Source organism: Fringilla coelebs, assembly GCF_963513975.1.
Source record: "Fringilla coelebs genome assembly, chromosome: 1".
NCBI classification, from domain to species: domain Eukaryota; kingdom Metazoa; phylum Chordata; class Aves; order Passeriformes; family Fringillidae; genus Fringilla; species Fringilla coelebs.
In genome coordinates, this window is record NC_140028.1 from 60,385,853 (window position 1) to 60,397,938 (window position 12,086).

Genomic DNA, 12,086 nt, shown 5'->3' on the forward strand with positions numbered 1-12,086 from the left:
GGGGTCTCTAAGACCTCTCACGTGCTTTCACGTATTTCTCCCTCTGGTCATCGCTGTGTCCCAGACCAGGAGACACAGGGACCAGCAACAATTACTAGGGCAAAGCTGGCAGCGATCTTACCTAGCAAGGGATTGGCCGCTCCTTCCTCCGAGCTCTCCTCAGCCCCCTCCTCTCCCAAGCCAGAGGTGGCCGAGTCCTCCGGGGCGGACGCAGAGCCAGGGGTGCTGGGCCCGCTGACGGAGCCCGAGTCCCCTTCCTCACTGCTGGAGCCGTAGCGGTCGGGCTGGGCGGCCGCGCCGCCCTCGCTGCAGCTCCGCCGCTCCTTGCGGTGCACCCGCGAGTGCAGCACCATTTGGTGGTAGGTGCGGAAGATCTTCCCGCACTCGAAGCACTCCGTGGACTTGTTCTGGGCGGCCCGCCGGCTCTGCCGCGAGGCAGGGCGATAGTCCAGATCCCCTGGGGCGAGTGGGCAGCTCTCCCCCGCTGGGACACTGCCGGCTTTCTCCAGGCGTCCACCGGTGCAGCTCTTCTTCTTGGGGTTGCTGGGTGAGTCCTGGTCTCGCTTGCGCTTCTCCTGGTTGACGAGGATATACTCCCTCTTATCCTTGTCGTAAGTCACGTCTGCATCTGCCAGGGCCTCATCCCATCCCACATACTTCACATATTCTGAGGGCTCTACTACTTTTCCTTTGGTGGCCAGCTGCCAAGCTTGGTAGCTACTGACCGGATCCAGCTCGGCTACTCTTTTCCCAGGCTGTCCTCTCGTAACTCTATCCAGCCCTACAGATGGCCGTAGATTGAGACACTGCAAGAAAACCTGCTTGGTTACCGAGGAGCTCAGGCTCCCATCAGTCAAGCCCTCAGCTTTATCCCCGGTGCTGCCCGGCTGCACACGGTAGTGAACAGCATTATGCACTTTCAGGCTCTCCATATTTGTAAACAGATTTCCACACTTGGTGCAAACTTCATACAGAGATAGGCCGGTCACAATTGTCTCCTCTTGTATCACGTCATTGATAGTGGCAATCAGCTCCAAATCATTTTTTGGTTTGTTTTTGCTCCCAGACCTGGGGCCATGCGACTTCATGTGGTTTTTGAGAAACCAGGGCTCCTTGAATCTCCTGCCACAAATATGGCACCCGTGATCAAATGACCCCCTGTGCTTTTTCATGTGAGCTTTCAGGAACCAGGTTTGAGTAAAGGTCTGACCACAGACTTCGCACGGGAACTCGCCCACGTTCAGCTCGCTCTTGCAGTTCTCGGTGTAGCTCTCCCCATTGGGGACCTGAGCTGTTATATGGTCTTTCTCTATGTGGTTTAACAGCGTCTCCTCCCTCAGGGTCATGTAGCTGCACAACCTGCACTTGAACGGTTTGTGGACCTGGTGCAGGTGCTGCTCCAGGTCCTTCTTCCTTTCGAATTTGTTTTTGCAGAAGGTGCACTGGTAAGAGGTCAGCTTGTCATCCTCCTCAGCTGGTGCCATCTCTGTGACCTCCTTCTTGCTGCTTCTCAACAAGATCTTGCTGCTATCGACCTGAGCGGTCCCGTTCAAGATCTTGTTGCAGGCAGACGTACTTTTGGTGGGGCTGGTGCACCCGCCAAGGCCCTCTGAAACGCCCATCTCCCCCAGCTGTGCCTCTCCCATCTCTGCCTCATGCCCCTGACTTAAAGTGCCTGTCCTGTGACTGCGGATGTGAATCTTCAGGTTGCCCTTTTGGGAAGCTCTGTGATCACAGTAAGGGCATTTGTAGGGCTTCTCACCTGTGTGCTTCCTCATGTGCTGCGACAGGGAGCTCTGAAAAGGGAAACTTTTACCGCAGATGCAACAGCTGTGGCACATGGTCTTGTCAGCATCCACGTCGTTCTTGCTTAGCTTGCCGGGGCTGGAGGATCTCCGTAACTCCATTTCTGCCTCTCTGCTACGATCCATCTGTGTTACTGCAGCAGGGGGTAAGCGGGGCAGGAGGACAAAAGCATGTCCGGCAGCAGAGGAGGGCTGGACCGCGTTCTCAATCATACGGTTCTGCAGAGAGGTGTTCTATTGCTTCATCCTCAGGGTAACGCTTCTTTCTCTGCTCCACAGAGTCCACAGCACCAATTTATTTCTGTGTGCTTTGTAAGCAGAAGGCATAGATCACCTGAAACAAGAACAAAATCACACAAATGTACAGATTCTTAAATATATTCAAACCTGTTCATGTTTTGAATTCAACAGCTTCCATCACTCACTCCACGCTCAGAAGCGCACCATATGACAATCTATTGCACCAAAAGGCACTAGTTTCTCTTTCTGCTGATATTCTAGACTTCAATGACAAGCATAATTACTAAATAAGTAAAATCCATAAAAGAGCAAATACTCATTTCCATACGCTGACATCAGTGTCTTGAACAAAGTGCAAACTTTAAAAATATTTTTTGTTTTAAAACCAGGCAGAAGTGGCTAAAAATACACCTTAAATGAGGAAAACATTTCTTGTGGGGGTTATTACGCTTTAAATCTGTGGCTTTACCATCATGTGTAATTTCATGTAAAATACTTACTTGCCAAAGATAAAAGGCTTTCCTAGAGACTTTAGTAAGTATCATATTCCTGCTGGCAACTGCATTACTTTGTGTCTCAGACAGCTCGGCTGTGCTTGAAGTGGCAGGCACAGAAAGGCGCAAAGGCTGAGGACGCTCAGTACTTTGATTACAGAGCAAACAAGAAAGCAGAGCCTGACAAAGCACTCATGAAAACTGAAAGTTATTTCCTGCTGGACAGTGAACTAAAAAGACCCTCCAACTATAAATTTCAGTCTCAAACTAACAAAGCAAAGTGATAATGTAGCTATCAAATTACCTCAAATGTGAGTGATTTATGTCAACATGACACACAGGAAATGACTCCACCACCCAACTCAATGGAACAGAATTTCAACTATAAACAAACAAACAAAACAAGAAAAAAACTCTGATTAACAGAGCAGATTAATGAAAGCTTAAATATTTTTTTATCTCTTCATGAATAAACGCTAGGGTCAGTATCTTAGTGCAAGATGAAACACACCAGCGCCTTGTATACAGCAAAAAACAATCATCAGAATCCACATAGGCTGTTTCTTTTCCAATTACTACACTGTAAAACAAAATATTCCCCCCCTCCTACCCTCATTAAGGACTACAAACACCACATGACTAAGATCAAAGAACACAGCATTCTCTAATGAAGAGAACTGATCTATTGCCACATTAAGAAAACATCAGCTTCTTAAAATGTAGCTAAAAATATGCAGAGCACTAATGAGACCATATATTCCCACATCCATCACTTGACATCTATGACTCAACAAAGAGCTACAGATCTACAGCTGCAAATTTTAAGATTTCTCACTGTATTCACCTCTGAGTCTCTTCAATACGTAAATAAGCAGCCTAACCACATCACCAGCAGGAGCTAAACAAAAAGCAAGACTGTCACAATGCTCATCTCAGTTACGGGCTACAGAAGAATTTCATTACATTTAATTTGATCAAGCCCTCTTATTTGCTACAAGACATTCATTTCTGGCCTGGATTTTCTGCATATCTAGTATCCATTTGCATGTCAGGGAGTTCTCAAACAGCATCAAACCCAAACTACCTTTTCCTCAGAGAGCTGACAATAACATTTAAGGGATGAGTTACAAAAGCAATTTCATTTCTTGAATGAAGCATTTTTTTATTATTAAAAAAAAAAAGTATCTCAAATTCAGAAGTCCATATGAGCAGGAAGTTTACAAATTAGAGAATCTAAACTAATCTTTGAAATTAGTAATTTAAAATCAAACAGAGACAGCTTCAGAAGAAACTTCCTGAGTGAATAAAGGATGTCAGCCATTGAAACTGTGGCTGCACCAGAAGGTACAAACACACCACACAGAAAATACAAGTTTATATTGCCCATCAGTGGAAGAAACAACTTAGAGTAACATTTATCTGACTCACAACCTAAAACTGCTAAGTAACAACCCATATCGTCTTATAATCAAAGATTTAACCTAAAAGTCATTAAATCATAAAAAGAAATACCAGGTTCAAGTATGCTATATTAAATGCAAGCAACAGCTTCTTCTGAAATGTTCCACACCATTTCAGAAAAAAAAAAAAAAAAGCTTTGGGAGCAAATAAATTTTTTCCATTTATTTTATATATTGTTTTCTACATTCTTAATTTTCTACAGCTTACACCAGTGAGGATATTGCTTCTATTGCCAGGCTGATTTTTAGACTAGCGACTTTTTTTTTTTCTTTAAATGTAGGGCCCATTTCAACTCAACTTTCTGCAGTGTTTCCTGTCTGAAAGTTCAAAAGAGCTTTAAGAGCCAAGCTTAGACAAGAAAGCTGTATGCAGCAGTCCAAGCACATGTAGATCCAAAGCTTCAGAGTCCCTTTGTTTATTTGGCTACAGATTCCCTGGGCTTAGTCTTGACATATTTCACTTTAATTATTTATAGCATTTTCATTAATGAAACTTAGTTATGAAAATTAGGCTATGAAGAAAGCATTACTTAGAAGAAGGGTATTAGCCACTCACAGGAGATCCCCCTAGTCCTGTAATAAATTAGGCCTGAGGGGAAAAAATGTCAGACTTAAAAACTACTGAATAATTTTATTAAATCTAAAATACTTAATGGAAGTGTTATTGTCTTCACAAAAATATTCTGAGAATTTTTTTTCATCTTTATTAGTTAATCTTGCCCAGTGCACTGCAATCTGTGACTTAGAAGTTGAAATAAAGTATTCCTAGACTTGAATGATTTGAATTCATGCACACGTAAGACTCATAACATTTCAAGTCTGATATTCCAGACTTGGGGGATGAAGGGTGTTCACCCAAACTGAGCTTGCTTTACACAGTATATGGAGGTCAATCTTTGGCTTTGGTAAAATATATAAATAACTCACTTCTCCCTCCTCATATCATTTGAGTGGCTACTTAGAAGTAATTCTTTCAGAGGTGTCTCTCCACAGAACAGCAAAGCTGGTTCATTAGAAAGTGGTAAATAAAATTACAACTTTGGAAAAAAAACCTTCAATTTAGAAAACTGAACTTTAAAAAAAAAAAGGGAAAAAACACTGGTAAAGAATCCTAATAATAGAAAATAACACTCTGTCTTAATAATTTTTACCTTGGTATTAAATACTAAACACTAAAAATAGCACAATGGATGGAAGACAACTGGTAAATCAAACAACACCAGTCACTCTTTCATTAGGAGTAAAATTTTGCCATAGTTACCTTTGTTTCTTTCTGGCTGACTGTGATGACTTAAAAAGTTGTATTTTGAAATAATTTCAAAATTTTGAAGTGTTCTAAAATAATTCTCTTTCAGCACACATGGAATGCAGCCACCTCCAGCTACCCTCAGGCTGCTGAAAGTGTTTCAGGTGATAACCAGCAGCCCTTCACTGCTTTGGTCCAAGCTCACCCTGCAGTTCCACAGCACTGGCTCATCACACAGAATCCATAGCAGAGTCACACCCAGCCTGCAGATTTCTCCCAGACTGTCACAGCACAGAAACCCCCACCAGCAGAGAGGCAAGCCATAAGAAAACACAAGTAAATGTAAACCATAAATTAATATATAGTATTTAAATATATTTTGTGTGTCTCAGTGGCACTGCAGTCTACACCAAATGCCATCCAGCTACTTGGGGAAGCTGTGATACTCTAAGGGGCATAGGAACTAGATTCAGTTTATTTTGCTGAACTAGGAATCAGCAGCTCAGTTCATGTAAGAAGCAGCTGGCCAGTATCCATGAGGCATTTTCAGCCCCTTTAAAATACACTTATCGTCACTGTTTACACACAAGTTTGGTACATAAAGCAAGATGGAAGAGAAAAATGAACAAAGACCCAAAACCAGGAGGGGTGGTGTGCTGAGAAATAAATGCCTTTGCACAGCCAAATATTTTAGTTATAAGGTTTCTTCCTGCACCATTGCCTCACTAGATTCTTTGCCTTGACCCACATGGGAACAAATAAAAACAAACTTTGTTTTACTCCCCCGGTGCCCCCGAAGGGAAAACAAGCTTTCCTACTCACTTAAAGCAAGTACTTGTCAGAATCTACTCTATTTCAAACATTTAGGCATCAAAACTCCTTTGGTTTTTAAAACTAACTTGGACAGAGTTGTTTCCTTTCAGAGAAAGCACATTTGACAAAAGTGACTTGCTCTCACCACAGAGCCCCAGCATCTTTTCCATCACCATCTATGGCTTTCCCAGTGAGGCTGTGGTAGCCTGTCCCTGCTGGCAGCTCAGCAGGTACCTTGGTGCACAGCTGCATCACCCTCACAACTTCTGCAAGACCCTCATTCAGCCTTGTAATGAACAGAAATACAGGGAAAGAGCACTTTGTATAACACAGGAACACTCTGAAATACATATCACTCTTCTCTTCATCCCACCTTCATACTCTGGAAGAGGACCAGGTATTGAGGACTGCCCACACATCCTCAAAGGAAAGAAAACAGCCTCCTAAGGACCTTTTTTGCCTCTTGGAAATTAATTAATAAAAAGAGAAATTGAAAATAAACAACACAGGAAAACTGGGGGGGGAGGGAGAATAAATTAAGACAAAAAGAATTCAAAAGATACCACACTGGAAAAGTAATTGCAAATTCATTTCTTACATACTAATACGCTGTGCAGTGCAGAGAAAAACATAGAAAATTATTCCTGTTCCAACACAGAACAAGCAAACTATGTATTTCTTTTAAATTTCTCCTCAATTAAACATGATTTTTAAAATCATATTGCATGATCTACAGTGGCAAGAAGGGAAAACTCTTCAGTAAGTAAAAAAGAAGACAATACAATTTAGGAAGCTACACAGACCTACTGAAATAGCACAGTGTATCTTTTAAAACAAACTGCTTTCAGTCTGGGTGTATTTCAAGTCCCATCTGAAAGATAAATGCACCGGAGAAATAATCGCTCTTCTAATCTCCGAGAGGTTTGCATATGCACTGCAATCACACCACCATGTTCCTCTGCCAAGAGCAATAAGGACTTTAAACAAAAAAAAAAAAAAAAAAAAAAAAAAAAAAAAAAGAAAACCTATGGGAGGCATGATCATGTTGAAAAATATCTTACTGAAATTCCTTCTAGATGATGAAATGATAGAACACAGCATGTAAGTATCTAAGTGAATTTGAGGAAGTTGTGTTTTTGAAGAACAGCAACCTGGAGAGAAGCTCTCTGCTGGTTTTTTTGAAGGCTCAGGTCGCCTCAGAGGCAAACAGGCTTTGCCATTCAGGGCAAAGATGCCAGATGAGAGTGAAGTGCAGGAAGAGAGGGGACAAAAGGTACAACCACCAGCCCAGGAGCTCACTGAACCACAGAGACACCTGCTCTGCGTCTTCTCCCTGGGCTACAGACTCTGTCCTCAACACACACCAGCCTTGCTCTACCTGCACACCCTCCTCCTCACTTTGGGAGGGGACATGGCCTCTTCTGAACAGCCATATCCCACGGGTTCATCAGTCCATGGCCCTGACCAAAGGCTCAATCCTGCCATCCTTATCTACACACCAGTCTGACCCAAATGCCTCTCACAGCCCATGTCACCAGACTATGGACCACCAGAGCACAGAAGAACGAGCTTATCTTCCAACAGTAAGCCTATACCTGAATTTGCAGGAAATTCTGGCATTGCACAGCCTACAAAGGTAAAAGCAGCTAGTTCTAAATGGATTTTTTGAGAGTAACCCAAACTAACCCAGTAAAAACTTATCCAAAAATCCCAAACCAGTTGCAGAAGACTGGCAAATTTTCCAAATGCATTCAGTTATCAGAAGTAGCAATCTGGAGAACAGACCTCCTGAAGTCTGTTGAAGCCTGCCAAAATTGACACAGGACTGAAAAAGAAAAATAAAAAGCTTCTGGAAAAACAAACAAGAAATTTCTATTAATCTATTTCCACTCAGGCTTTTAAAATCCTTGGGCAGCATTTCGCAAAACGTTTTTTGTTTAATTATTTTCAACCAGCCTTCCCCTGCAGCTGGTGAAGCTCTTCCCATTTGCAAAGTTTGCTGTCTGAACCCTGAAATATTATTTTGAGCTTCTCCAAATACATCATGTGTTTTTGTGTCCTTCTCCCTCCATGAGCTAATGACATTTTGCAGCAGGCTTCTGAGCAGCAGCCAGGAAAGCAGAGTCAGGCCTTTCCCAACTGGTGCCGCACCCTTAGCAGAGGAAGGAATCCATGAAATAAAGGTAAAAAAATGAATGCTGAAAAAGCTGGAGGTACGAATCTGCAACGAGGTGATCGCTCTCAAAATGAAGTCAGCAAAACCTCTGTAACCCAGATATTTTTGTGGGATCTCAGGAATCAGTTCAGGAGCAAGGCTGGGTGGGAAGGGAGTTTGTTTTCACACTGCTACAGGGTATGTTGAGAAACACAGAGCTGTCACCCACTCAGTACATACTTTGTGTTTTAGTGTACTGTGCGTGTTTGTCTTCTGAGAGACAAAGAAATGTACTTTACTAGTTACACTGTAGTATTCTAAGCAATGAATTGAAATGTATCATTAACATCCAGGACAAGCTTTATGTTGCTACCAAAACAAAGGGACCATTCTTTGAACAAATTGAGGGGGAAAATCCCATAATGACAATGAAGAGTTCCTCTCCCTAAAAACTGTGCTGCACAAGAGTAACAATTACGGGCTTATATTCTACAGACTGAGGTTGCGAATGTCCGCATGAAGCGATGCATTCACTATTGGGAGAGTAAGTACCATTGATGACAAGGCCTTGGGGCTTCTGCTGTTTGCAGACCAATCAATAATCCATTATGAACAAACTACATTTCCCCCTAATATGAAGAAATGAATAAAAGGGAACCACTAACACTAGTACTTTCATGGAAAAAAACCCAACAATGCAGAAATCACAAAATGCCATCACAAGACTTAAAACTATTGGTGATGTCTAACACTGGCAGAACTACCCACAATAATCCTTTATTTTACAGCAGTTGCTGGAGACCATTACATTATATTTAAAAAAAAAAAAGAAAAAAAAAAAGCTTATTTTAACAGTAGGATTTTTTTCAAGGCTACTTATTCTGGCTGCAGGACAAAACAAAAAGCAACATTAATCTTTCAAGGCAAGGAGGAGAAAATGAACTAACTTCACCCAAACATCTACCAGCTTGCTTCAAACTATTTTCTAATGCAACGTAAATAAGAACTTCTAATTAGAAATAACTGTCCAAATGTGACTGGTCAACCATAACAAGACTTTATTGCAGCAGCTGCGTTACCATCCAGACACGAGGCCCTGAAACTGTTGTTCTCCCATTGTCATTGTCAGATGCTACAATACAATCAAGAAAGGATCCATTTAAATAACACAACCACAGCAAACCTTAGCATCCTGAGTCCAGCACAGCACCAGAAGGCAGAAGAGAAAAGCTGTCCTGAAAAATTACAGATAAATAAATTAAGAAAACCAAAAGGTTACTGGTTTTTTTGATAGGTAACAGTAAATTAGATGCAAAGGAAACACTGATACTAGTAATGCAGAAGGCAGCCTATGTCCTTTTTCTGAAATGTAAAGACTTAGTAGTTAAAGTTGACCCTGCAGGGTGGGGGGCTAGCGGGAATGAATGCACAATGTGATTATTGATCAGCCCTAGAAAAGCCAAGAACTGCACCAGTGCAGATGTGATTTTTCTTTTCCTAGGGTCATTACTGATATATATTGGCAAGTCAAAAGCTCTTATTTTGACATGCTGTAACAGTATCATTAATTCTGAAAATAAGCATCAACTTAGGTTACAAAAAAAAAAAGAAAAAACCCAAACTTCAAAAAATGACAACAACAAAGAACCCCTCCATTTCACTTCAGGGTAACAGTACCGTTTTCCTATTTGGCCACACCCACCAAGGGAGTTACTTTAGTGGCTTATTATTCCCCAAATCTAAGATTTTTTTAAAAGTTGAAGAAATATTTACAGTTCTGATAGTTTCAAATAAAAAAGTAAGTCAGTTACAAGCAAAGTCACCTCAATTGTGTGTATTACCTCCTTATTCAAATCGATGGCATTGATGCTGTCTATTCATGCATGTCTATGGAGATGCATATATATATGTGCAGCACAGTATTTTCCCAGCATCCAATAGTGCTTTTATATTTAATGATCTTGTTAGGGTTTCCACTGCAGACCAATTTACACAGAGTTGTAACATGGCCATTTTAATCTTCAGTGTAGGGGCTGATTTGAAACTGTATGGGCGGGGTATTTAATATGCTCTGTTCCAAGCTTAGCTTCTATCTCACAACAGCAAAAAAATTTAGAAGTACTTATTTTTATTTTCAGTGTCATGGCATACTTAGGTTTTTGGCAATTTTCACATTATGTGGATCATCAGCTGGCAGAAAACACAGGAGTGCAGTACATGGCACAGACAGACACATACCCAGCCCTTCTTGCTGCCTCTTTGGTTTGCCCCATCAATGCAAGCTACACACAAACCACATCCTCAGCCGCTGTAAGTGCACACAGTGCCATGAAATCAATTTGTATCAATTCAGAAGCTGCACCGCTAACTAGAACTGCAATGCTTTTGTGCTGTGTACATCAAGACCTGAATGCAAGAAAAACATGAGCATAACTGAAGGTAAACATTTTGAATTGTTAATTTCCTACCCCAGCAAAAGTTACATGAAGCAACCTTGCCCTAAGTGCCCACCCAAACTCCACTCTGTCACAACTGACAATTGCACCAGGAAGGAACAAACTTCAGTGCTTTAGTAGACTCACTTGTCCATAGCAAACCTCAAATGCAGAAAGCTGCATGCTTGATACCAAACAAGTTTACTAGCTACAGACATGTGTTCACCAGGTCAATGGAAGGTAAATATTATTTCTATGGGCCATTGCTGCAAGATAAGCTGTGTGAAGAATTAAGAAATTCAAGGTAATAAATTAATTTCACTTATACCTAATATATGCTACTGCTCAAACTGCAACAGTAAAATCATTACCTTATAAATAGAAGTGTTGCCAAGCGTTAATCTCTTAACAGACTGAGAATTGCAGCACTGTGCTTTGATTAACTACTAATGTCTTACTGTAACAAAAATTATTTCTAAAGTAACACCACCAATTTGTTTGCTTACTTCTTCCCCCTCCACAGTATTATAAAGGAATTAGAAAGGAGTGAAACCAAAGGAAAAAGAGTGTATTGAAAAAAAAAATGGGGGGAGGGGAGAAGGGGTGGGACAGAAAGGGCAGAGGGGAAAGAGAGAGGAATTGTGCCCTGAAATACAAGGAGGAATAATCATATGCAATAAACCATAAAAGTATTCTGTTAAACATTACCTTCTGAGATAGCACTGAGAAACAACACAAAATTCACAAAACACACAGCTGGCAAAACCTCATTTGCTGATGTTGGGCTACTTTTTTTTTTCTGTGTGCAGAGATACTTATGTGTATGTGTATATAAAGTATTTCTCTGTAAGCTCTTGTAAAGCACAAACAGCATGGACAAGCTCTATTTTAGGAAGCTTTTTTAAACTTCTTAAGAACTTAAGCAGGTAATTCATTAAGACTTTCAATCACAGTTTTTCCATTCTCTGCACTTCTGAATGTCAAGTATGCAGACTATGCCCAGGCCCAGATGAAGACACTGCACTTCAGAGATCCCTCACCACCCAGTCTGAAGGTTGTTCTACAACAGCTGAGACTCAGGACCTACTGTGCTGCTTAAATGGCACACAGCTTTGGCTCCATGACACCACCAGTCCCAAGCTGGCAGAGGACAGTTTGTGGATAGCCAGTGCCTTAGAAATACCTTCATTTCACCTTCTTTACACTGAAGTACACAGTACCCCTGAAGATCAGTCATCCACAAGAGTAACTTGATGAGTTTATCTTACACATAGCAGTAAGACGGATGACTGCTAGCAGTTTAAAAGAAGGATCAGAAGTTCCTAAGTTCACCAGTAGTTTTAAGGATGAGATGTCAGCTGTTGCTTCATTACTCCAACAGTTCATTTTAGAGTTTTCTGCAGTTATCATCATTAAAAGCCACTTCCATTACATATGT

At 41.3% G+C, this 12,086-nt stretch overlaps 1 protein-coding gene across 1 annotated transcript in view; it reads right to left on the bottom strand.

Moving 5' to 3' along the window:
- Window positions 1-12,086, bottom strand: part of ZNF516 (zinc finger protein 516) — a 98,284-nt gene that overhangs the window by 53,954 nt on the left and 32,244 nt on the right. Inside the window, exon 2 of the mRNA XM_084220819.1 lies at window positions 122-2,139. Coding sequence (XP_084076945.1) covers window positions 122-2,018 — 1,897 coding nt within the window. The 5' untranslated portion in view covers window positions 2,019-2,139. The remainder of the gene's footprint in view (window positions 1-121; window positions 2,140-12,086) is intronic.